Genomic DNA, 27,254 nt, shown 5'->3' with positions numbered 1-27,254 from the left:
GCATCAAGCACCAGGCTAAGGGTTAATCATGAACACTACCCCTATAATACAAGAAAGAAGAGGATTCTGGGGAATGTTGTATTTGTGTTTGTGTTTTCTCCCCCCATGTTTAGAAAAATTAAGCTAGTGTCCAATGAAATCACATTATGGATGGATGCATATTCCTCAGCAGTGGAGATGGAGATGGGCATATAGTGATCCAGTTGTTCATTTTCAACCATCGGTGTTACTCCCATCCCAGGAACAGCGTAATCCCCTCTTCTCCTTTAAATATTTGTGTGTGTGTGTGTGTGTGTGTGTGTGTGTGTGTGTGTGTGTGTAGATACTTCAGACAAATATGCTCAGAAGTACTTAAGGAAATGGGGTTGATCAATATCTGAATGATATCAAAGGATTTATAGCGTGTGTATTAATTTATAACGCTTGCTTGCTGAAAGCAATAGTTTTGCACATTTTGGGTTCTGAATATGCCAGTGGGGTGCCAGATGCGGAGTTCCCACTGACATTCCCAAAGCAATTGGCCCTGTTGAAGATAAAGCATATGATAAAAGGTTCTTACACTAGACAGACAGATGCTTATGGGACGCCTACAAGCCATTAAGATGATCGCAATCTGCTTATTATATGCTACCGTTTCATTTGGGGATTCTATTCTTGACTACCAGATTTAATAATTGATTGCATATTAATGTATCAAGCAGCAAATGTATTCTCCTGGGTATCCCCTGCTACCCACTCCACCACCTTTTGTTTGAAAAAGACTTAAGGAGGAAAAATCCAGCTCAGAGTCTGATGATTCAGATATCATATCTCTGTCATTCAGATTGTACCCATGACGAAGCAACTGTAATTTGGAGAATCACCTACCATTCAAAGCAGCATCTGCTCTCTTGGGAATTAATAACTGTGGGAAGAAGCAGAAGACAAAGTTATGGCAAAGTGGTTAGAATGCAGAATTGCAGGCTGATTCTGCCCATAGCCAGGAGTTCAATTCAGACCGGCTTGAGATTGACTCAGCCTTCCATCCTTCTGAGATCGGTAAAATGAGGACCCAGATTGCTGCTGATTCTGTAAACTGCTTAGAGAGTGCTTTAAAGCACTATGAAGCGGTACATAAGTCTAAGTGCTAGTGCTAGTGAAGAGAAGGACCAGAGGAGATATGATAGTAGTGTTCCAATATTTGAGGGGCTGCCACAGAGAGGAAGGGGGTCAACCTCTTTTTCAAAGCCCCTAAAAGCCAGAGAAGGAATAATGGATGGAAACTGACCAAGGAGAGATTCAACCTAGAAATAAGGAGAAGTTTTCTGATAGTGAGAACAATCGACCAATGGAACAGAAGTTGCCTTCAGAAGTTGTGGGAGCTTCATCACTGGAAGCTTTCAAGAGGAGACTGGACTGCCATCTGTCAGAAATGGTATAGGGTCTCCTGTTTGGGCAGGGAGGGGGGTTGGACTAGATGGCCTACAATTTCCCTTCCAACTCTGTTATTCTGTTCGGTTTTGTTCTGCTGTTGCTATGTAGCGCTAACTTCAAGTTCTTGAAAGCCTCATTTCACCGGTTCACTATGAAGGTTCAATCTGAGCCTATGCATTGCATATTTCGTATTTTGGAAGACTAAGTACAGGAATAGAAATTCTTCACGGCTATTTAGTCATTGCAGGAAGTGATCGATAACAGTGGCTTCCCATGAGACTAAACTACAAGTAGTTCTTGACTTATGACCGGCTGCTTAGGGACTATTCAAAGCAACGACAGAGCTTCCCAGGACTACTTACTGTACAGTGGTGAGATTCAAATAATTTAACAACCGGTTCTCTGCCCTAATGACCAGCAGGGTAGGTGGGGCTCGGTGGTCATGTGACTGGGTGGGCATGGCCAACTCAATATCACTCAGGTTGATGGGTGCTTCACCTTAGCTGTTACAATGGTTAACCAGAGAGGCAGTTTCTATAAGCAGGGCAATAAAGATTAGGCTAGAAACAACACCAGAAAGTTTCCTTCCTGCCTTCCTTACAGGATTAGCCCTGTAAAGTTGGGAAAAAAACAAAAGGAGATTTCTTCCAACAACCGGTTCTCCAAACTGCTTAGAAAGTTACCAACCGGTTCTCCCGAATAGGTGCGAACCAGCTGAATCCCACCACTGTTACTGCACAACCTGGATTTGAGATTCTGACAGCTGAGGGCATCTCCCCTGCAGTCACATGGTCATATTTTGGCACTCAGCAACTGGCCTATGAGGAAGATTCCAGGCTCAGAGTTTTGATTTGGTTGGGTCCGTTAGTCGGAACCTTGACATATGGCCATTAGCAATGTCCCACAGTCATGTGATGGCAATTTGACATTCCTTCCCATTTCTAGCAAAAAAAAATGCCCATTGCGGACAATAGAAGTGCTTAATGATGGTGGGATTTGCTTTACACGCACTGCTAAAAGATTATAATGTCAGACACAGTCTCATGGTGACCCAATTAGCAACTGGCATAACTCATGACCGTAATTGAGGCACAATTACGGTTATAAGTTGAAGGCCACCCTGATGATATAGTTTCTAAAGCTGTCACAAGCTGCAAATAGCCTTGCTTACCATTCTAAGAAATCCCTGGCCTTCCAGGCATCGACAACTTCAGTGATGTTGCCCGCCATCTGATCGTTAGGCAGCTTTAAGTCATCCGAAGCGTCATCGTTAAAGTTCCCACAAGGGGCGCATAACTTCCCTGCCAGGTTGCTGGTGACCTTCACGGTTATTTCGCCATTGGGATTGTAGAGAATTTGGAGCTGGGAGTTTTGATTGATGACGATGCTGTCCTGAGCTTCGGCGATCGAGATGGTGGAAGAGACGTTATGGGGCAGCTGGAACAAGAGTCCATTGACCTGAAAGGAAAGCCATGGAGATATCTGGAACGTGAGGATTCTTGGGCTCCAGACTCTGTGGTTGTGGGCTTATCATGGACTTAAGTACAGGTGGTCCTTGACTTATGGCCACAATTGGGAGCAGAATTCGGTGGCAAAGCAAGGTGGTGGTTGGGTGTTGCACCCAATTTTGCTGTCTTTTTTCGCAATGGTTTTTCAGCAAATCACTGAAGTTCTTAAGTGAATCATGAATGCAGGAGTAGGATTCAGCTGGTTCGCACAGGTTTGGGTGAACCGAATGTTAATTTTATATCTGGTTCATCAAACCGGTAGTTGCAAGGACTGGCTGCTCCCACCCACCCTACCCTACCCCTCCTAGGAATCTCCACGCAGCCCGTTAATCATGCCAGGTAAGTGCAGGGCCCACGTGGAAGCTCTGGGAGGGCGAAAAATGGGCCCACCAGAAGTTCTGGAAGTCCAAAAACAGGTCTGTTTCCGGTCTCCAGAGGGCCTCTGGAGCCCGGAGGAGGCCATTTTTACCCTCCTGGAGGCTCAGGGAAGCCTCTGGAGCCAGGGTATGGTGAAAAGAGCCAAAGTGGCACAGTGATTAGAGTGCAATACTGCAGGCCACTGCAGCTGACTGCTATCTGCAGTTCGGCAGTTCAAATCTCACCGGCTCAAGGTTGACTCAGCCTTCCATCCTTCCGAGGTGGGTGAAATGAGGACCCAGACTGTGGGGGCGATATGCTGACTCTGTAAACCGCTTAGAGAGGGCTGAAAGCCTTATGAAGCGGTATATAAGTCTAACTGCTATTGCTATTGCCAACCCCCCCCCCACCATGGTGCAGGAGGCTGAGATGGCCACGCCCACCATGGCCATGCCAACCCAGCAACCGGGCAGAGAACCGGTTGCTGACATTTTTCAATCCCACCCCTGCATGAAGGCATTAAGCCAATCTACCTTCCCGCGTTGACTTTGCTCATTGAGAACCAGCCGGGAAAGATGCAAATGGCAGTCCCATGACCCCTGTTGGGCTACCGCTTACCCAAGTCTCCTTGAGGCTAGTCACCGTGATGAAGGCTTCCCGGAAGAAGACACGGATGGTGGTAGCCACAGGCACCATCTGATCGTTGCAATCATTGATATCCACCACCAGTTTAAACCAGGAGGGCGAGTCCTCGTCGCAGTAGGATGCCAGCTTGTAAGCACCACCGGCCATAAGCTTCCCTTGGGCTCCGTCAAAGGAGCTGAACCACATGTCCTGGCTGAGAGTGCAGCGGGCTTCCTGTCTTGAGCAGCTGTAGCCTTTGGCTGTCAGCATACAGGTCTCTCCCACAGCACAGCGGTTCTTGACACGGACGAGCCGGTTAAATGGGTTGCAAGTCCTCTTCTCGGAGCAGTCATTGGAGAGGATGGTCTCCCTTGCCTGGAGAGCAATTATACACACAGACACACACACACACAGACCCTCTGGTGAAAAATTACTTTATCTCTACCAAGGAAATCATGCATGCAGCAGAATAAACAAAGCCAAACAAATGGCAATATTATAAAGAAACACACTTCTTTACAAAATGGGGCTAATTTAACTCCAAATGCTTATACATTCTGGAGCAAGGCCATTTTTTTTTTGCTGCCCAGAATGGATGCCAAACTGGATATGCATCAGCTGCTCCAATTCATCAGATCAAAACCAGGAAAGAGAATCAGTATATTGCTCTGAATGGTGGTTCCTGATTTCATCAGTGAAACCACCGAATAAAAGCCATGGGATTACTTCAATCTCTAGTTACTCCACTAAAACACAGGGGACACAACACAACTGAAAATGTTACGTCCACTAGCAGTTTCTAACAGGTGAACAATACTTGCGGAATAAGCATTGGAATGATATTAAGTCCAACTAAATAAAACCCAAGTTATCAGTCCTTGATTTACAACCACAATTGAGGCCAAAATTTCCCCTGCTAAGGAAGAACGTTAAGTCAATTTTTGCAATAGCAACAGCACTTAGACTTATATACTGCTTTACAGTGCTTCACAGCCCTCTCTAAGCGGTTTACAGAGTCAGCCTCTTGCCCCCAACAATCTAGGTCCTCCCTTTACCCCCTTGGAAGGGTGGAAGGCTGAGTCAACCTGGAGCCTGGTGAGATTCGAACTGCCAAACTGCAGGCAGCCAGTGATCAGCAGAAGTAGCCTGCAGCACTGTACTCTAACCATTGCACCACAGCAGCTCATTTTGCTTCATTTTACAACCTTTCTTGCCACCGTTGTTAACCGAACCACTGCAGTGATTAGCTTAGTAATTATTGAATGAATCTGCCCCTTGACTTTGCTTGTCTGAAGGCCACAAAAGGTGTTGCCATGACCTCATAAATACATGCCAGTTGCCAAGGCTCTGAATTTTGATCGTATGACCATGGGGATGCTATAACAGTGCAAATATGAAAAACGGTTATTTTTCAGTGCTGTAACTTCAATGATGATCACTAAATAAATGGTAGTAAGTCAAGGACTCATTCCGTAAACATTAACATTAAATTACTACGATGACCCTCTTACATGTTATAAAACCTAACTTAAGCCTTTCTCGTCTGAAAAAGGGTTTATTATCCCTGATCTTGAAAGCAGGGTGAGTAACACAATTGATAATCTTTGCTAACCAGTAGCTGCTGCTACACCTACTTTAAATGCCATTAGCTAGGATGAGAAAATTGTCTAATTTAGCATCACATATTCATACAATTCTTGCAGATCAGTGCAGAATTTGAAACAGCTGCTGTGCAATTAGGGCAGAGCACGGTAACTGATAAATGAATAGGTTTATACATGAAAAAAAACCCTTTTCTAAAACATCACGTGGCTGTTAGAAGGACTGAGAAAAAAAATTAAAAAGAAGAAACTTTGACTGAACCTAAGTAATCTAAAATCAATTCAAGCTGTGGGAATTTTTGGGGTGGGGGAAGAAAAGACCATTTGAGTATCTTGGAAAATATTTGTCAGGCTTGCCTCCATCAATAACCAAGAAAGAAAACTCTCAATTCCATTGTTCGTGGAATTAAAATATTTTTAATGGTTTTGAAAAGATAGCAGCGAAAGAAAAGCAAGATCTGAGCCCAAAAGGCGCGAACAAGTACATATCAAATGATTACCCAGCCCCTCCCTCCAACGACCCCACCCCAGTGTTCAATCTACAACTCCCTTAGGTGTCATGTGGATTGCATCTCCAAAAGGCATCATCATGTTGGTATGCAGGACAGTTAGCCTTGATCAGGTCCAAATATTGGCCACCAGCATGCACAGAAGATGGTGAGAAGAAAACTCCCTTTTTCATATCACCTCCTGTCCTATTTATTCCCATCCCAAATACCATGCCCCCACCCTCCCCGTTTCTATGGCAGCCGATAGCAAGTAAGCGAAGCAGAGGCTGACATCCGGCCCTCCTTCAGAAAAGGACATCATCCCTAGGGAAACAGGAAACAAAACAAAACAAAACAACAATAACAACTAACAGCATGTATTAAAATTAAGGCTTATCAGGATATTTGGTGCAGAACTTCTGTAAATGTTTGGGAGCCCTGACATGGGATTTGTCCACCCATTCAGCCTGGGAAGGGGGAAAATGTTTCCAGGACACCAAATATTGGATGCGTCCCCTATGTTTCCTGGAATCTAAGATTTCTTTAACCTCAAAATGTTGCTCTCCTTCAATAAGCTGCGCTGGCTGGGGGATTCTGGGAGTTGAAGTCCACAGGACTTAAAGTCGCCAAGATTGAGAAACACTGCTCTAGAGCCTTGGGTGGGCGAAAACACCCCCTCTGCCATGGCGCAGGCCACGGCCACACATGGCCACGCCCACCCAGGCAGAGAACCAGCTGCTAAAACTGTTCAATCCCACCCCTGCTTTGAACGCTCATTAAGCGAGCACTATCTGTAATTGCACAAATATTTCCAGAGAGCTAAAAGCAACATGTTTACAATTTCTGAACCATGGGCAGTGACCAATAACTTCAGAGCAATTTTTCCCAGGCTCTGTCACCAAAATAAATAAATAAAAATAAAGCTCCCTGGTTGAGTCACGTAGAACTTATTTCATGAACCACACCTACTTTGATGTAACGCCCTTCATAAGCGCATCCGCACTTATCCATAGACACACATTCCTCCCCATCAAAGGCGTAGCCATCGTCGCACTGGCAACCTTCAAAACATTCTCCTGTGCAGTGGGTTGGAGCAGATAAAGCAGCACATGTGAAGTCGCAGGATCGAGTACACAACTCATAATGACTGTGAGCTGGGCAGGGAAGAGCTGAAAAGAGCGAGATGGAAGAAACCATAATCATTTAGATGGCACTAAAACTTCAGTGTTGTTCTCATTCATCCAGGTCATGGTTGTCCCAAAGGTCCTTTTATTCTAAAGTGGACTTTCTGAGTCTTCTCCAAGACATTGTGCTTCTCAACCAAGAACTTCAAAGGAACTGAAGTTGGGTTACACCTAGAATGCTATAACCAAGTTTGGTCACCGTACTACAAAAAAGACGTTGGGACTTTGGAAAAAATTCAGAGAAGAGGAACTAAAATGATCAAAGGCCTGGAGACTAAAGAGGAACTGCAGGATTTGGGTTTGGCTAGTCTAAAGAAAAGAAGAATTAGGGTGACATGATAACAGTATTCCAATATTTGACTGGGTGCCATAAAGGGTTCCACCACAAAACCACGGTCGACTAAAGCGCGCTCGACGAAACCGCGTACCTGACGTCATCACAGTGCGACGAAAAAAGCACGCTGTGAGCACTAAAGTTAAAATTAACCCCTAAACCTAAACCTAACCCCCCAAAACCTAACCCTAAACCTAACCCTAAACCTAACCCTTAACCTAACCCTAAACCTAACCCTAAACCTAACCCTAAACCTAACCCTAAACCTAACCCTAAACCTAACCCTTAACCTAACCCTAAACCTAACCCTAAACCTAACCCTTAACCTAACGCTAAACCTAACGCTAACCCTTAACCTAACCCTTAACCTAACCCTAAACCTAACCCTTAACCTAACGCTAAACCTAACGCTAACCCTTAACCTAACCCTTAACCTAACCCTAACCCTAACCCTAACCCTAACCCTAACCCTAAACCTAAACCTAAACCTAAACCTAAACCTAAACCTAACCCTTACCTTAACGTGAATCGGCTTGCTTTCAAAGCGCTTTTTAAAGCGCCCTTTTTTCTCCGCGGTCGCTGTTGTCGCGCTGCTGATGACGTCAGCGACGTGCTTTAATTGGGCACACTTTAGTGGACCGCGGTTTTGTCGTGCCAGGGCCATAAAGTACAAGGGGTCAAATTATTCTCCAAGCACCAGAGAGCAGGACAAGGAACAATGGTTGGAAACTAACCAAAGAGAGAAGCAACCTGGAATTAAGGAGAAACTTCCTAATAGTGAGGACAATTAGCCAGTGGGAAAGATTGCCTTCAGAAATCATGGGTGCTCCATCACTGGAGTTTTTTTAAGAAGACAGTCGCTTACCTGAAATACTTTGGTCTCCTGCTTGAACAAGGGGCTGTATTACAAGACCTCCAAGGTCCCTTCCAGCTCTATTCCTATTCCTATTCCTATTCCTATTCCTATTCCTATTCCTATTCCTATTCCTATTCCTATTCCTATTCCTATTCCTATTCCTATTCCTACTCCTACTCCTACTCCTACTCCTACTCCTACTCCTACTCCTACTCCTATTCCTATTCCTATTCTATTTCTTGGATGAAAAGCAAAATGTCTTAAAGAAAAATCAGAAAGCCCAGAAAGGTGGGTTTATTTTAATCACTTTTGAGAAAACTCCAATATTGGCATCACATACCACTACACGTAACTGTAGATCTGAGATATTTTCTGTAAAGAAGATAAAGCCTATTGTATCTGATTCTTCACTTGGAGCTCAAGGCAGGTTGTATCTCTACTGATACTTGAAGTGACATGGCAAAGTTGATTGCTTAGTTTTTACTTGCAGACCTTTGATTTACTATCTAAGTAGCTTCTTCGTTGTTACTTAGGGGACTAATGAATAATTATAGTATGGTATGCTGGTTTAACTGCTGCGGACAGGGAGGCACTACAGAGAGTGATCAACTCGGCACGAGAAACCATTGGTTGCCTTCTAACACCACTGGATGACATTGCCAGGTCTCGCAGCTTTAGCAGAGAAATACTCAAAGGTGATTCACACCCTGGTCAGTGTCTCTTCGCACTTCTGCCATTAGGCAGAAGACATCAAAGCATAGCCAGCCAAAAACATAAGGTTTAAAAATAGTTTCTATCCTTGGGCTGTCAGACTCTTAAACACAACCACAATCATTCCATGCACATGCAGAAATGTATGACCAGTTTTTCTTTCTTTTCTCCCTCCTAATGACTTGCATAGGGATTATTCTTTATACTATTTATGTTGCTTGTATTTTTTTGTCATTTTGGATTGCACCAGGGAGGCTAAAGCCAATTTCGTTGTATACATGATGTACAATGAGAATAAAGGCTGTACTATACCAATGAAACATCTGCAGGTGAAAACCAAGCTCAGAGGATTCCCATAGTCCAATTCACCCTCCAAGCCCTGAGCTACCAATATTTTCAAACACCTCATTGTACCTGTTTCGCAGTGGTGGGTTTCAAAAAATTTTCGAACCTACTCTGTGGGTGTGGCCTCCTTTGTGGGAGTGGCTTGCTGGCCATATGTTGTCTCTCTCTCTCTCTCTCTCTCTCTCTCTTCCTTTTGTCTCTCTGTCCCTTTTTCCTTTTTTTCTTTCATCTCTCTCTCACTTTTTCTTTCTTTTTTTATTTCTTCCTTTCTTCCTTCCTTTCTCTTTCTCTCTCTGTGTGAGTCTGTGTGTGTGTGTTTGTGTGTCAGTGGTGGGTTTCAAAAAATTTTGGAAGCTCTTCTGTAGGTGTGGCCTGCTTTCCGGGTCCACTGGTGGAACCTCTTCTAACCGGTTCGGTAGGTTTGACGAACCGGTTCTACCGAATAGATGCGAACTGGTAGGAACCCACCTCTGCTGTGTCGCACAGATCTAAGATGCAATGGTTTTGGTGTCTCTTTAACATAAGCTTGCATAAAGACATTGCCTTGGAAATACAACAGCCCAAAAGAAGTGGCCGTTAACCATCTCAAACTTACAACAGAAGGAGGGTCTTCTCCAAGGTCCAACATTGGCTCCAGCTAGCTGGCAAGCAACCGTGTAGGCCTGAAGACTTTGACACAAGGTATCTGCTGCACCATTGGCCAAACACATGTCATGGAGGCAAAATCGGAAGTAGTCAAAGGGGCTAACCAATCGGTGGCAGTCTTTAAAGGGACCAGTCTTGGATCGGATCATTCCACAAGAACTTTCCGTTTCGTAGGGTGCAGTCTGGATAGCGCTGCAGGTAGGGCAGTTCTCCCCACAGCCATCAGAGCATTGATCGCTGTCCCCAGCAACTCTCCAGGAAGCACCCAACTCATCCATGCTTTCAGCTATATTTCCGTTAGACAGCATAAAATCATCACTCTGGTCACCATTGAAGTTGCCACCCAAGCCACACAGGTGCTCATGATACGTGCTAGAAACTGAGAGGTGGACATGTGAGGAAGCATCATAGAGGACTTGGAGAATAAAAGGTGACTGGACAATGATGTTGTTTCCTTCTTGTGTGATCCAAAGTTTTCCATCAACGGTGCTCACTGGCAATGTATAATACTCTCCATTCACCTGTATAAAGACATAGGATATAGTTTAGACGAGAGGTGTTCAACCGTGGCAACTTTAAGTTCTATGGATGTCAACTCCCAGAATTCCCCAGCTATCATGGCTAGCCAGGGAATTCTGGGAGTAGAAGTCCACAAGTCTTAAAGTAACCAAGGTTTGATATTTCTGGTTTAGATGAAGGATGTGTCAGGCCTGGAAGCCATCTTTTGCATTGTTCCTTCAGGCCTGCTGCATTTATTACTGTGGGAAACTGTGGGGGGGATTATATGGAGTGGGGTAGATATAGTCACAATAACATTCCTTTCTCAGAGAGCCAAGGACATCTTGCCCTGCACCAGGGGTGGGTTCCTGCCAGTTCTAACCTCTTCTATAGAAGAGGTTCCACAAATCTAGAGTGCCGTTTAGAACCGGTTCCAGCTCCCTCCCTCCGCCCGTCCACACATCAACAAGATGAAGAGCGAGAGGAGGAATTCTGGGAGTTGAAGTCCACAAGTCTTAAAGCTGTCAAGTTTGAACACCCCTGGTTTTTTTTTTCTAAAGGGTTAGGGGTGCAAGGGTCTTGTAACTTGACAGCTTTAAGACTTGCACACTTCAATGCCAGAGTTTCTGAGCCAACATTTTGGTTGCTAAGCAAGAGCATTGTTAAGTGAGTTTCGCCACATTTTACAATTTGGTCACACCCACCCAGTCAGATGGCTGGCAAGCCACTCCCACCCGGCCACATGGTCGCAAGCCACTCCCACCCAGTCACATGGCCAGCAAGCCACTCCCACAAAGCAGGCCACACCTACAGAAGAGGTTCTAAAAAGTTTTGAAACCCACCACTGCCCTGCACCTGCAGTGGCATGAATGGGAGGCATCTCTAGTTGGGACGGTGCTTGATTGGACCATGTGATGGACATGTGGGTGCTGGGCAGGGACTTGAACTTTTGTTTGGGTGGGAAAAACCTGGAAACTTTCAAATTTGGATGTTCCCAGATGTGCCAATATGACGTCTCTAATAAAATGGAACTTTGAGGAATCTCAAGCCTCGGAGTCTTCTTTTGTTAGGGATCTCACTTGGAACCCTGACACTGGATTTAACTTCTAGTCACACATGCTTAGTTGCAGGCATAAACAAAAATCCTGGCCACATATGTGAAATATTTACATTTGTGGGCAATATCAGCATCTGTTGTTCACTCACGCTAACATATTAGGCACTTACCATGGCCTTCCACTTTATTCCCCTTTCGAGGAGAATGGAATATCCTTGCACTGAGATTATAACTTTTCTTGTAGATGTGCGCCACTGTTCAAGTTTTTCATTCTCCACCAACACTGAGAATTGCACTAATTTGGGATCCTTGCTGCACACTTTGGCTAGGACGTAAGTGCAAGAGCCATGGAAATCAAAAGTTCGCCCATCGAAGGAAATGTGATGAGGGTCACCGGTAGCTGTGGTCATTCCATATCCCAGAGGATAGCAACCTTGGATCCCGTTTTCCAACCTGCACACCTCATAAGCACCGCAAGGTAATGGGTGGCATTCAATTGCTCCATTGTCCGTACAGTGACACTTCTCCTCGCAAGAGGTGGTAGGGTAGAACTCCTCTCCCTTCTTGTAGTATCTGCCCTCGTGCGTACAGCCACACTCCTCTAGGGGAATGCATTGATCTCCACTCAGAATGAATCCAGGGTCACAGAAACATCCTTCTACGCAGGGAGCTTCACAGGTTTTTGGAGCCGAGGGACTCTGACAAGTGGCAGGGCAGCCATTTCCACAGGGTTCATAGTGGGAATTGTGCGGGCAGGGAAGGCCTGCAAAAGAAAGAATGGGGAAGAAAAACACTAGATCTTCCTTCTAACAGGGGTAGAACTCACTCTTCCTTCTAACAAGACTAGAAGTCATGGTCTCCCAGTGCAGGGGTCTCCAACCTTGGCAACTTTTAAGACTTGTGGACTTCAACTTCCAGCAAGCTGGCTGAAGAACTCTGGAAATTGAAGTCCAGAAGTCTTAAAAGTTGCCAAGGTTGGAGATCCCTGTCCCAGTGGTTAGGCCACCAGAGTAGAAACCGGGAGGCTGTGAATTCTAGTCCTGCCTTGGGCATGAAAGCCAGCTGAGCTAGTCACTCCCACTCAGCTTAATCCACCTCACAGGGTTTTGTTGTGGGGGAAAACACAAGGAGAAAGGTGTTTTGGATAAGTTCACCACCTTGGGTTATTTGTAAAAATAATAAAGGCAGGATATAGATGAATAACTAAATGTTCCTTTGTGAGGGAACAATCACCAGAGAAGAGGGGTGGGCCAGAGGGGTATCTGCAGTGGCATCACATGTAACATGATGTCACCTATGGCAGTGATGGGAACTTTTCAGCACCGAGTGCCGAAAAGAGAGCATGCACGCTTGCCGGAGCAACAACCCGGAAGAGGAGCTATCCAGTGGGCATGAGCATGCTAGAAAATGAACTTCCAGTTTCTGGCATGCACATGAGCATACATGCTAGTCTTCTAGTTACTGGTGCGCATGTGTGCATGACAAGCAGCTGGCTGGTGCTCATGCTCACACTGGAAAATGGAAGACCACCTCTTCCAGTTTCCGGCACTTCTGCAGGCATGAAGGGCAGCTGATCATTGCTTGCGCAGGTGCATCAGAAACCCAGAAGAGGAACAAGCGATGCTGCATGTGCCAGGCGACATGGCTCCATGTACCACTTTGGGCACACATGCCATAGGTTCACCATCACAGTCCTATGGTGTAATTTGCATAAATTACACCCTTGTGAGTCTATCAAATGGCAACATATTTTTTTTTCTGTGCCATCAAAATTGGCTCACCACCAAGCTTGAAAGTCTATGCAAATCTGTTGTAGCCGAGCAGGAGCCATTGGAGCTGCCGATGGACTCCAATAGTGAGGATCACTATGAGTCTGCTATGGAAGATGTGGAGGACCCTGGGCAGGGTTCAGACAGAGCAGGCTGATTGGCCACCAGGAGGCGCCTGAGGCATGGAGCAGTGGGGAAGATCAAAGGGAGTTTGTCCCTGATGCCAGGCAACGGAGGGTGGAGAAACGGAGGCAGCAATTACGGAGACAGACTCATAAGAGATAATCAAGCCCAGGTGGTTGTGGTTTGGCCCCTCCCAAGAGAGTATATAAGAAGAGACTTTGGGAGGAGTCCTTTTGCAGGACAAAACCATTAGTGTTAATCTGGAGAACTCCTTGTCTGGTCTGCCTCGTGTTCCTGTGTTCCAGGCTGGGGGGTGAAATTATACGCCCCTCAGAAAGGGCTTGCAATTTGGGAGTCCTCCTGGACCCACAGCTGACCTTAGAACCCCATCTGTCGGCTGTGACCAGGGGGGCCTTTGCCCAGGTTCACCTGGTGCACCAATTGCGACCCTACCTGGACCGGGAGGCCCTCCGAATAGACACTCACACCCTCGTGACCTCAAGACTGGACTACTGTAATGCACTCTACATGGGGCTGCCCTTGAAGAGTATTTGGAGACTTCAGCTTGTCCAGAATGCCGCCGCGTGAGCGATCATTGGTGCACCTCGGTACACCCATGTTACACCTATCCTCCGCGAGCTGCACTGGCTGCCTATTGGTCTCCGGACATGCTTCAAGGTACTAGTCATTACTTTTAAAGCCCTACATGGTATCGGACCTGGGTACTTGAGAGACCGCCTCCTGCCAATTACCTCCCAAAGACCTATTAGATCCCACAGACTAGGTCTCCTCCAAATTCCATCTGCTGGCCAGTGTCGACTGGCAACCCCTCGGGGGAGGGCCTTCTCTGTGGCTGCTTCGGCCCTCTGGAACAATCTCCCCATTGAGATCTGGACCCTTACCACCCTTCCGGCTTTCCACAAAGCAATTAAGACCTGGCTGTTCTGGCAGGCCTGGGGCTGTTGAGTTTTTCAGCCCCATCCAAGGTTGTTGTATTTTTAAATTGTTTGTCTTTTTATTTTTATTTTGTCTCCCCTTTCCCCTCTGATTGTTAGCCGCCCTGAGTCTCTCGGGAATAGGGCGGCATACAAACTGAATAAACTGAACTGAACTGAACTGTGCCTGTTGGAGTCTGGGTTGCTGCCAATGTCTTGCCAATAAGTTGTGTCTGGACTTTCAGCCAACAGGATTATAATTGCTGTGAATAAAGAGTGGCAAACAGCTAAGCCTGTCTCTGCCTTCATTACTGGACGGAGTGGGGCCAGAACACAAACAAAGTAATATTTGCTGAAATTATATTTTCAGGGAAGGTCCACTAATACGTGGTTGACTCCTAGGAGGATTCTCTACCTTGGGAACAGAATAATCATAGAAAGGCCAGAAGAGTTGTTCTTGTGAAAGTGTGAGACTGTGGCTAAAATACCTGAACACAACACTTACTGCAGAAAGTTGCTGATCTCCACGGCTTAACATGGACGTTCAGAGCTTGGCAGGCTGCCCCGTAGGCACTGATGGCAGCACACAGGGTTTCATGATGGCCCTTGTACACACAGGTATCAAAGACACAATCGTCAAAGTAGGACGTTGGATCAATCCTTTTATGGCATTGGCTGAACGCTCCATACTTTTTTATCAGGATGCCACAGAATTGGTCTCCCTTGTAGATTTGCTTCTGCTCATCATTGCAGACTGGACAGTTAGTCGTACATCCCGTGGAGCACCCCGGGACCTCCTTCACCTTCCAGCTGTTTGCAAATTGGATTTCATCCTCTGCTTGTGTTCCATCTTTCATGAGAAGGTCGTCACCTGGATCTTGATTGGCATTGCCACAAAGGCCACAGAGTGCGTTGGCATAGGTTTTTGGAACAATGACCCTGGCATAGCTGTACCAGTCAAAGCTGACACGCAGATCAAAGTCTGTCTTGATGAAGCCATGGACTCCACTGGGGTAGGCCTTCAATTTGTTTTCATAGGAGAAGGGAAGGTCCATCAAGACTCCATTAACCTGGGATACAGGGAAGACCAAGGATCTCTTTCAGTGAATTTTCAATTATTTTGCCAGTAATAGCAATATAGCAATAGCAGTGGACTTATATACCGCTTCATAGGCCTTTCAGCCCTCTCTAAGCGGTTTACAGAGAGTCCGCCTATGGCCCCCAACAATCTGGGTCCTCATTTTACCCACCTCGGAAGGATGGAAGGCTGAGTCAACCCTGAGCCGGTGAGATTTGAACCGCTGACCTGCTGATCTAGCAGTAGCCTGCAGTGCTGCATTTAACCACTGCGCCACCTTGGCTCTGCTATTGTATTGTATTGTACTCACGGTAAAGTTAGGTAACCTTTTTTTTTTAAGTTAAACTTTATAAAATAACTTGACGTTTGGGAGGTACTATACGGGGTGGTGGAGGTAGGGAGCTGCTTATGTTAAGATGATGTGTGATGATGCCACAACTGAACGTTTCCTACCTCCTTTATTAGAAACAGTTCCCAGCTAGTCTGTATAGGGAATTTTCAGAAGCAAAATAAGGAACTCTTTCTTTCTTTCTTTCTTTCTTTCTTTCTTTCTTTCTTTCTTTCTTTCTTTATTTATTTATTTATTTATTTATTTATTTATTTATTTATTTATTTATTTATTTATTAGACTTATATACCACTTCATAGGGCTTTCAGCCCTCTCTAAGCGGTTTACAATTTTTTTAGCAAATTGAGTCAGCAACTTGCCCCCACAGTCCGGGTGCTCATTTCACCCACCTCGGAAGGATGGAAGCCTGAGTCGACCTTGAGCCGGTGAGATTTGAACCGCTGAACTGCAGATCACAGTCAGCTAAAGTGGCCTGCAGTACTGCACCCTAACCACTGCGCCACCTCGGCTCTTTGGGATTTTTTTTTTAAAAAATGTCACTGCAATTTACATTTTGGCTGATGTGGCCATTGGAGAGATGTAGCGCCACATAGCAAAGATGAAATATTATAGCGGTGTGCAACGAAGGAAGAAGTGAAAAGCAGTGAAGAGCAAGTTCAAGGAGATTAGGATGAATTAAAGAACTGGTAGTAATAAATGTAGGAAAAAGATTTGAAAAGAAGAAAATATCTGCCAAGGGAGGGAGGGAAGGAAGAGGAGAGAATGAAAAGAGGGACAGAGGGAAGGAGGAGGAGAGAATAAAAAGAGGGAGGGAGGGAAGGAGGAGGAGAGAAGGAAAAGAGGGAAGGAAAGGTGGGAGGGAGGGTGGAAGGAAAGAAGGGAGGTAGGGAGGAAAGAAGGAAAAGAGTAAGGGAAAAAGAATGGGAAAGAGGGAGAGAACGAGAGAAGGAAAAGAGGTAGGGAGGGATGGTGGAAGGAAAGAAGTGAGGGAGGAGAGAAGGAAAAGAGGGAGGGAAAAGGAAGGAAGAGGAAGGGAGGGAGGGAGGAGAGATGGAAAAGAGGAAGGGAAAAAGAAAGGGAAAGAGGGAGAGAACAAGAGAAGGAAAAGAGGTAGGGAAGGATGGTGGAAGGAAAGAAGTGAGGGAGGAGAGAAGGAAAAGAGGGAGGGAAAAGGAAGGAAAAGGAAGGGAGGGAGGGAGGAAGGAAGGAGGGGAGAGGAGGGCAAAGGAGGGAAGGCTTTATTTTAAACATTAACTAACCTCTATCCTGGTGCAGCAATCAAGTTGCAGTCTCAGACATTCATAGCTGACTCATTCAACACTCTGCCCCTAACGAGCCACGCCCTTCCCTTTCTTTCAGCTTCTCCATCCATCCTTTAGTAATTTTTTTTTTTACCTGAATTTTGTGTGGATGCTCCTGGCTCAGGCTGAGGGTCATATTGTAGACTTCCAAAGTCACCACTTTGGTGAAGGACACGGCCTTGTTGCCCCGATTGTTGTTTTCTACCCTGACTGAAAACGGGGTGAGGCGGCTGTCCTCGGAGCAGACCCCGGCCATCTCATAAATGCAGCTACCCTGGAAGTCGTACTTCCGCCCGTCAAAGGTGGTGTAGTGAGGGTCTCCAGTTCCAATGCAGGTGGAGTAACCCGACCCTTTGCAGTGGTGCTCGCCATTGACCGTGGTACATTCTTGATTGGCCTGACAACTGGCTGTCCAGCATTTTATCGGCCCCTGACTGGGGTCACACTTGCAGCGGGAAAGGCACTTCTCGTCTTCCCAGAACTCTTCTCCCGGTTCATAATGGAGGCCTTTGTAGAGGCAGCCACAGCTGTCCATAGGGACACACTTGCTGTCATGGAGGACGTAGCCGCTGTTACACTGGCAATTTGGTATGCAATTCAGGGTGCAGACAGAGGAGGCGGACGGCTCAGAGCAGGTATCTGGGCAAGCATTCGCACAGGCTTCATAGTGGCTGTTCTCAGGACAGTTGGGAGCTGTTGGGAGAGTATGAAATATTGGATTGTGATTAATAAACCACACATTTAAATCACAAATTGCCCCAGATGCCGAGAAGCTCTGCAAATGTTGTTTTCAAAGAGGGGGAGGACAAGCATAAGGTTCTACATTTAGGCAAGAAAAATGAAATGCACAGGTACAGTATAAGTCAGTGTTTCCCAACCTTGGCAATCTGAAGATGTCCGGACTTCAACTCCCAGAATTCCCCAGCCAGCGAATGCTGGCTGGGGAATTCTGGGAGTTGAAGTCCGGACATCTTCAGATTGCCAAGGTTGGGAAACACTGGTATAGGTGGTACCTTCCTCAATAGTAGTAACTGTGAGAGGGATCTTGGAGTCCTAGTGGACAACCATTTAAATATGAGCCAGCCATGTGCAGCAGCTGCCAAAAAAGCCAACACAGTTCTAGGCTGCATAAACAGAGGGATAGAATCAAGATCACGTGAAGTGTTGATACCACTTTATAATGCCTTGGTAAGGCCACACTTGGAATACTGAATTCAGTTTTGGTCGCCACGATGTAGAAAAGATGTGGAGACTCTAGAAAGAGTGCAGAGAAGAGCAACAAAGATGATTAGGGGACTGGAGGCTAAAACATATGAAGAACAATTGCAGGAACTGGGTATATCTAGTTTAATGAAAAGAAGGACCAGGGGAGACATGATAGCAGTGTTCCAATATCTCAGGGGTTACTACAAAGAAGAGGGAGTCAAACTATTCTCCAAAGCACCTGAAGGTAAAACAAAAAGCAACAGATGGCAACTAATCAAGGAGAGAAGCAACTTAGAACTGAGAAGAAATTTCCTGACAATTAATCAGTGGAACAGCTTGCCTCCAGAAGTTGTGAATGCTCCAACACTGGAAGTCTTTAAGAAGATGTTTGATAGCCATTTGTCTGAAACGGTAGAGGGTTTCCTGCCTAGGCAGGGATTGGACTAGAAGGCCTCCAAGGTCCCTTCCAACTCTGCTATTGTATTGTACTGTATTGTAAGCCTAAGAGAGACATCAGAACAGAAGGAAATTGGTCCACATCCTTAAAAGCATCTTTAGGAATATGACCTACAGTTCAGCTGCCAAGCTCTCCCTGGGAGGTGTGGGGGTGTGAAATATAGTAGTCCTTGACTTATGATCACAAGTGAGCCAAAAATTTCCCTTGCTAAGCAATACAGTGAGTTAAGTGAGTTTTGCCCGTTTTACTATCTTTCTTGCCACACTTGTAAAGGGAACCACTGCAGTTGGTGAGCGAATCATTTGGCCATTAAGCAAAGGTGGTTCCCCCCATTGACTTTGCTTGTTGGAAGTCAGCTGGGAAGGTTACACATGAGGATCACATGAAATAACGCAACTGTCACAAATACATGCCAATTGTCAAGTGTCCAAATTTTGATCACATGGCCATGAGGATGCTGCAAGGGGTCGTAAGTGTGAAAAATAGTTATATGTCATTTGGTTCAGTGCTGTTGTAACTTTGAACAAGAGCAAACAAAGCAGAGAGCAATAGCGCTTAGAATTATATGCCGCTTCACAGTGCTTTCCAGCCCTGTCTAAGCAGTTTTACAGAGTCAGCCTATTGCCCCCACAATCTGGGTCCTCATTTTACTGACCTCGAAGGATGACCCACAGTGGGACAGAGGTTAGAGTGCAGTACTGCAGGGTATGAGTGCTGCCTGCCGGCTGCCTGGAATTTGGCAGTTCGAATCCCACCAGGCTCAAGGTTGACTCAGCCTCCCATCCTTCCGAGGTGGGTAAAATGAGGAGCCAGATTGTTGGGGGCCATAGGCTGACTCTGCAAACCGCTTAGGGAGGGCTGTAAAGCATTGTGAAGCAGTATATACTGTATTTTTCAGACTTTCGTTCGTTCTGCACTTGAGCGTTCTGCAGGGATCTGAGAGAGGAAAACACAACCCAGCCATACATTCCACTGTTGATTAATTCAGAAGATTCACCGCTCCAAGCACTTAGATCTTAGGATAAATTAATGTATGTTAATGGGTGTCATTTTCCCATTACCTCCCCTTTCTATCCCATTGAAACCCATCTTTGAGACGGCTTTGAATATCATGAATGCAGCACTACTGCAAAAGGGGATATCTCCATTTTGGACTTTGAAATATGTTGATCTAATGAAGTTTGCATGAAAAATATTTCTTGTTTCAACTCTCCCCTAGAAATCCCCCCATGCACCCCCACCCCCCACTGTTTGTATTAGTGTGGGCCTTCAGAGAGAGATGTTGGGAGTGAAAAATTACATCCAAATTGTCATGTGTGAAATCAGCTTTGGGATTCCACAGCAATATTTTCTGGGGGAGGTTGGATAGATTAAATCAATTGTTTTCCCCTAAGTTATCTTCTTCTTTTTTCAACAATGGCCAACTTCTTAAAAGCCTTCAGATACAGTACAAAGTTAATAGACCCATTCCTGGTATATAGTTAATATTACAATGTTTCCCCGTAAATAGGACAGAGTCTTATTTTCATTTTATCGAGCCGAGGTGACACAGTGGTTAAATGCAGCACTGCAGGCTACTTCAGCTGACTGCAGTTCTGCAGTTCAGCTGTTCAAATCTCACCGGCTCAGGGTTGACTCAGCCTTCCATCCTTCCGAGGTGGGTAAAATGACCCGGATTGTTTGGGGCAATATGCTGACTCTGTAAACTGCTTAGAGAGGGCTGAAAGCCCTATGAAGCAGTATATAAGTCTAACTGCTATTGCTATTGCTATTCCCCCCCCCCCGAGAAATAAGCACTTGGCCTTATTTTCGGGATGGTTTTATTATTTTTGAGGTGCAGGAGGCAGTGAGCATGGTCACATCATGACTGCTGCTGTATTGCAATATTTTTTTGGGGAAGGACTTATTTTAGCACCCATGTGAAGTTTCCAAAAGGGGACCTAATTAATTTACGAGCCTCGAGACAAAGTTCAAAAGAAATCCAGTCATTTATTAGGAGCAATATTTTGGCATGTTCTTCTGCCGAGCCGAATCTGATTTCCAGTTAATGGTGCCTGAACTTTACCCCTGTGGCTCCCCTCCCCTCAGTATTTTAGTGCGCGCTGAAAAGCCTGATTGGGCTTATTATCCGGGGAGGTCTTATTTTCAGGGAAACAGGGTATTACATTGCATAATATTGCATCACGCTGATGCAACATATGTCAGGTTGATTAAAAAGCCTTTCACATATAGGATAAATAACAAGAATATACTCCAATATATCTGAAAGGCGTCAGGTTAGGCAAAGGTCAATTAAAGGAAGAAAGAAATATAATCTTAAAACACTATATTGAATCTGATTACTGAATTAATTCATTCCCCATCTCTGCAGAATGCTTTAAATCATGGACCCACCAAATGGGTGGGATTCATGTAATAAAGATTCTAAGCCACAAAAAAAAACCCACACCAAATTGTGTATTAATCAAGCTTACCATGTTATCCAAATGCATCTTTTGTTCACCTGGCTGTGAACACATATTGGGCAAACACAGCAGTGGTGGGGTCCGGATCCCATTCCAACTGGTACGGTTGGAACGGGCCTGGCGTTGCCCACATGGTCGTGCATGGTATGCATAAGCACATAAGCATGGTGCGCGCATGTGTGGTATCTGCCAGCAATGCCTCTGCAAGCCTCCGCGATGCTCCAGCAGAAGCGCCGAAGGCTTTAAAGGACAGGTAAGGAGCTCGGGCAGGTGGGTGGACCCTCCAGAGCACTGTACCGGAATAGTACCCAGTGCTCCGGGCAGGCTCCAGTATGCCTATACTGGGGCGTACCGCCTGCAACCCACCACTGAAACACAGTCAAGGTTATAAAGAAAGAATCAATTCCCTCTTACCACTTGTGCAAACAGCAGGAGAACCGCAAGCCTTTCCATTTGCAATCCCGACACTCAACAGCCCAAAGGGGGAGCTGGGATGTTCTATTCTGTGGATGGTATTTGTGGTTTGGCCTAAGTTGTGAGCAGCCCAAGAGTAATCGGTGCCAGAAACTATGTGCCATTGCAGACTATGCAACGGCCTGCTGTCCACAGTGATCCCGGAGGTTTCTGAAGATTTGGCAATGATCAGGGCATAGTTCTCAAACTGGTCACTACTATAGGTGTTATAGGCCAGGCAGTAGCTGGAGATATCAGGTATTGCCATGAAGAACGGATCGTATTTAAGATTCCCAAAGGTGCCACCGTCACTGAAAAACATAACTTGGATGGCAGAACTAGCTGAGATGGACATGGCTGTTGTGCCTTGAATGCCATAAAATACTACCCGGGCAGCTGGCACAATCCTAGCAGTCTTGATTTGTCCATTTTGGACATCAACCCGAGTGCTTTGGGAAGCAGAAACATACACAATGTCATACTCTGTATTAAAAGCTAAAGAGGGAACAATGAACTTTGTGCCCCAGCTTGTCACGGGCAAAAGCTGTTCAAGGACGTGGTCACACTGAATTTGCCTGGAGACACATGTATGTCCACTATAGACAGCCACTGGTTTCTGGGAGACTATTTTAGTACCAGAGAGGTCCACCTGGCCTTGGAACTGAGCAGCCTGATAAGGTTGAAGGGACATGGTCAACTTGCTTCCTCGTAAGTAGGACCTCCCTCGGAAAGTCACAGGACCTTTCAGGTAGATATCAATTGAGGTGGTTTCTTCCCAGCTTATAATGGCAAATTCTCGGTAGCGATCGGTACCCACATTTGGAGTCACGACATAGTATTCGGTACCCAAGCTTTCCATGGGATAGACAATAGTGGTGCCGGTGGACTGTGGTTTGTAGGACAGGGAAACAATGGAGATATCATTGTCAGCCCGGATGGTGAGTGTATTGTCAAAAATGTTGCTTCCAACCATCTCAGCCTCTGGTGGGATTTTCACTGAGAGTGTTTCTCCAGCGTTCACGTTGACCGTTACCCTCAGCGCAGGTTGTTTCATGGAGATAGTAACAGATGTGGACTGAACGGAACCTGTGACGAGAAGCTTAAAATCTCCCTGGAACCTTCGTGGGTAACCATTTTGCATGAATGCAGTCAGAAACTCTTTTCCTAATGGGCTTGAGGAAACGGGGATGGAGAGGACATTTAACATGATCCAGAAAGACCAACTCAAAATTCCTAAGTAGGGAACAGGAAAATTTAGATATTATAGCATTTTAAAATAATCTCAAAATATACCTGGTGGTATGTGAGAAAGACCTTGGTCAGAGAGCTGCTGCCTAGGGAACAGTCAGATAAGAGAAAGCCCACAGTTAATAGTGAATGGGGAAAGAGGCTCTGTAGAGACCCTCTCTAGTTTTTTGGATAGGAAAGGAGGGGCGAGAACAATTGGATTTTCACACTTGCAAGATTGACGTCAGCCTCACAGGACGAACCAGACAGGAATTTTGACAGCAATAGCACTTAGACTTATATACCACTTCATAGTGCATTACAGCCCTCTCTAAGCGGTTTACAGAGTCAGCCTATTGCCCCCCCTCCCCCCAACAATCTGGATCCTCATTTTACCCATCTTGGAAGGATGGAAGGCTGAGTCAACCTTGAGCCTGGTGAGATTTGAACTGCCAAACTGCTGGCAGCAGGCAGTCAGCAGAAGTAGCCTGCAGCACTGAATCTAACCCAGTGGTGAAATTCAAATTTTTTTTACTACCGGTTCTGTGGGCGTGGTTTGGTGGGTGTGGTGTGGCTTGGTGGCAGGGAAGGATACTGCAAAATCCCCATTCCCACCCTACTCCAGGGGAAGGTTACTGCAAAATAAGGTTACTGCAGAGCCGAGGTGGCGCAGTGGTTAGGGTGCAGCACTGCAGGCCACTTCAGCTGACTGTTATCTGCAGTTCAGCGTTTCTAATCTCACCGGCTCAAGGTTGACTCAGCCTTCCATCCTTCCGAGGTGGGTAAAATGAGGACCCGGATTGTTGTTGGGGGCAATATGCTGACTCTGTATACCGCTTAGAGAGGGCTGAAAGCCCTATGAAGCGGTATATAAGTCTAACTGCTATTGAAAATCTCTATTCCTAACCCATTCTGGGGCCAGCCAGAGTGACATTTGCCGGTTCTCTGAACTACTCAAAATTTACACTACCAGTTCTCCAAGCTACTCAAAATTTCTACTACCAGTTCTCTAGAACCTGTCAGAACCTAGTGGATTTCACCCTTGCTCTAACCACTGTGCTACCATGGCTCAAGAGCTACTTCTACTTAATTGTAGTATTATGTTGACAAATCTTGCAAGACTAGAAGTACAATTTCCTCCCCCATCCCATCTCCTTTATTGCCCAAGAAACCAGGGAGAATCTCTTTTGAGCTTTTTACTCTGGCCACTATTCAGTTATGAGCTACACTGTCTGTTATCTGACAATTCCCCAGGCAATGTCTCTTGGCTCAGTCTCCCAAGGTTTTCCCCACATACCATTACAATAACGGTGATGAAATACAATGACTAAACAAGACCATCTTTCAAATAGCCTGTGCATTATGAGCCAAAGGAGTCTGTGATTTATGTACAGCGTCTCTGTCCATTATTTCTCTTAATCTATTAGTCCTCTTGCCCTTGTTTATGTTTGATCCTCTTGTCTATCACTTCTCTTTTCTACTAAGATTGTATCATTTTATTCAAAGCTTGGACAGGGGCTACTTCCCCACACAATCTCCTTCTCTCGATTGAAGGCAACATGTTGAAAAGTTCCAAAGATTTCTTGATTTGTGCAATATTTATCTGGCCAGAAAGTTATAAAGCTACGGCCAGGAATCTTGTGTCTTCTGCCAAACGTAGAAGAATATCTTACATTCACATCAGCACAGAATGTGATGACTTGCCTCTTGTGCAATTACATTCCCACTTGTTCCATTTACGAAAGAGAACAAAGGGCACCAGGGATGGCATGGAGTACTCACCAAAAAACATACCCAACTTGTTCCAGAGGTTGATTATCTCCATGATTGAACGCCTATCAACCGAAGCTGCAAAATAAGTTATTAAAATCAGTCCTTGTCCTACATTCAGTGGGAAATTTTGTCTTTCCAACTTCTGGCTGTTGAAAGACATTCTGTGTTTTTATTTGTGTGTCTATACGTGCCTTCAAGTTCGTCTTAGCTTCTGGCAACTTCCTGGACAAGTCCTTACATTTTCTTGACAAGTTTTCAGAAGTGGTTTGCCGTGGTCTGATTCCTAGGCCTCAGAGAGAATAACTGGTCCAAGCTCACCCACCTGGCTTTGTGCCCAAGGCAGGACTAGAACTCACATCTCCCAGTTTCTAATCCGATGCTTTAACCACTACACCAGGGGTCTGTAACCTTAAACACTCAAGGAGCCACAAAGGTCCTAATGGGAAGCCCCCTGTTCAATTCTGGAGGGCGTGTTCCCCCACTATAGAGTCTCCTCCTACCGCAGCATCCTTTTTCCTCTACTTGTCCTAACCAAAAGCCCTATCAATTGTGGAGCTGACTGGTGACAGGAAGCCACAGCAGTGGAATGAAAGAGCCACATGCGGCTCCAGAGCCACAGGTAGCTCCCTACACTACACCAAACTGACTCTCCATGTTTTTATAGCACATTAACTTCAAATGTGTTTGCGAACAGAGGGGCTCAATTCAGTAGTAATCTCCATGATTCAGTAAAAGCTATTCTTCACTCACATACAGCTCAATCTAAATAAGACCAACAAAAGTTTCCCATATGGATAAGATAAATGCTACCGAAGCTCCCTGCAATCTGAGAAACATTTTACTTATTTTTGAGTGTTTACTGGAGAGCTACAAAACTCACATCATACATAATCTCTTTTTGGGGGGACGGACTAATAAATAGAATAGTTTTGGGCTATTAGAGATGGTTCATCTCTCTCAAATCATTCATCAGAAACAAGAGGAACAGTGCTAACGATAGTTTAATAGCTTCTGTAAATATCTTGTGTATGTATTTTAATATAAATATAGAATAAAGAACCAGTTTGGCCTGGTGGCTAAGGCACCATGATGGAAACTGGGAGACTGGACGTTCTAATCCGGCCTTAGGCGTGAAAGCTGACTCCTGGGCCAATCGCCAGGAGACTGTGAGTTCTCTTCCTGCTTTAGGCATTAAAAGCTGGCTGGGTGACCTTAGTCGACTCCAGTCCCTCTCTCACTCTCAGGGTTGTTGTTGGGAAAATAGGAGAAGGAAGCAGTATTACGTATGTTTGCTGGCTTGAGTTGTTAAAGGCAGGATATTAGTAAAATATTAAAGGCAGGAGTTAAATAAGACAAACATCCTGTTCTAAATTGTTTTTGAGTACTTTTTAAACTGTAATTGTTGTGATGAGCAAATAAAGAAATAGTAAAAGGAACAGGCTGTTTATTTTACCCAGGGGTGGGGGCGGGGGTGGGTTCCTGCTGCCATTACTACCAATTCAGTACCCAAAATATTTTTGCCTGCACGCATAGGAACCCACCTCTGGTGGTGGTGGGGGAAATCAGGGGTCAGAAGACCACAGTCAGCAGCAATGCCTGAATAAGGAGAGGGGTCAGAAAAGTTTAGATGGTGACCACAACGGAGTGATTGAAGCCTAGTTTATTTATTCAGGTTGTTGCAGGGGTGGGTTTCAACCGGTTCGCGGCAGTCCCTGCGAACCGGTTGGTCGGCGAACCCGGAAGTAAGTAGCTTCCGGGAACGGCAAAGGGCCCAGACGTCCGCCCACGTTGCTTACCCGGTTTTGACGAGTTCTGCACTTCCACACATGCGCAGGACGTATTCAGTGCCTGCGCGATCCTCCAGGAGCAGCTGGAGCATCACACATATGCTAGTACGCATGCGTGCGCTGCACGCGTGCATGAGGACACCACCAGCCCCATTCCAACCGAACTGGTTGGAACGGGGCGAGAAACCCACCCCTGGGTTGTTGCATAGGTTGGGCAGTCAATAAATTTAAATAAATAAGAAATAAATACATTTTAAAGGGGGCTAGCCACCATCTTGCCTTTCCTCCCCCTCCCTTCCTCCTCTCCCCTCCTCCCCTCCCCACTCCCTCCACCCGCCCCTGCACAGCAGATGCTTCTGCCAGGGAGATTTTCAGTATATTGAAATTAGAGTCCCACAGCTGTTTTTTAAAAAAAATGAGACCATTTTCATCCATAATTGAAGAGCTAAAATAGGAAAGAAGGAAATTGTGTGATCTCAAATGCCTTTCGGCTCGTAATTAAGATTCTGCCAAAAGAAATTTTTCCCCCTGTTACTCAGAATCCTGTACTTTGCAAAAGCGTAAGTAAAAGCGAGAAGGGAAAAAAGAAAGAAAAAGAAAGAAAGAAATTTAACCAGCAAATCTTTCCCAATCATCCTACCTTGAAATTAGGGAGACAGGCACTTGTTGGATTTCTGCCTCTTCATACAACTGTTACCCTCTTTCTTGTG

General features: G+C 45.5%; 1 protein-coding gene across 1 annotated transcript; it reads right to left on the bottom strand.

The window, feature by feature from the left end:
* Positions 1 to 325: 325 nt before the first annotated feature.
* On the bottom strand, positions 326 to 27,254 carry LOC106556624 (IgGFc-binding protein). Its single transcript, XM_087728025.1, has 11 exons — positions 27,185 to 27,254; positions 24,767 to 24,832; positions 21,719 to 22,990; positions 17,271 to 17,869; positions 14,954 to 15,518; positions 11,792 to 12,384; positions 10,017 to 10,587; positions 6,961 to 7,160; positions 3,897 to 4,277; positions 2,585 to 2,871; positions 326 to 904 (listed from the first exon to the last, which is right to left on the bottom strand). The coding sequence occupies exons 2-11, from the start codon at positions 24,807 to 24,809 to the stop codon at positions 898 to 900; spliced, it is 4,518 nt and encodes a 1,505-aa protein (XP_087584151.1). The 5' UTR covers positions 24,810 to 24,832; positions 27,185 to 27,254; the 3' UTR covers positions 326 to 897.

Source organism: Thamnophis sirtalis, unplaced genomic scaffold, assembly GCF_051295495.1.
Source record: "Thamnophis sirtalis isolate CommonGarterSnake01/CBP01778 unplaced genomic scaffold, rThaSir2_p1.2 scaffold_13, whole genome shotgun sequence".
Classification (NCBI taxonomy): domain Eukaryota; kingdom Metazoa; phylum Chordata; class Lepidosauria; order Squamata; family Natricidae; genus Thamnophis; species Thamnophis sirtalis.
This window is presented reverse-complemented; position numbering and strand designations above follow the sequence as displayed.

What these genes read in the sequence shown, in the direction of transcription:
- LOC106556624 (XM_087728025.1), bottom strand. Translation starts at nt 24,809, where the DNA reads ATGGAGATAATCAACCTCTGGAACAAGTTGGGTATGTTTTTTG. An exon ending in GAATAAAGTGGAAGGCCATG is followed by an intron (nt 10,588 to 11,791) that starts GTAAGTGCCTAA and finishes GTCTTTATACAG; the next exon opens with GTGAATGGAGAGTATTATAC. An exon ending in CTAGCCTCAAGGAGACTTGG is followed by an intron (nt 2,872 to 3,896) that starts GTAAGCGGTAGC and finishes CTTTCCTTTCAG; the next exon opens with GTCAATGGACTCTTGTTCCA.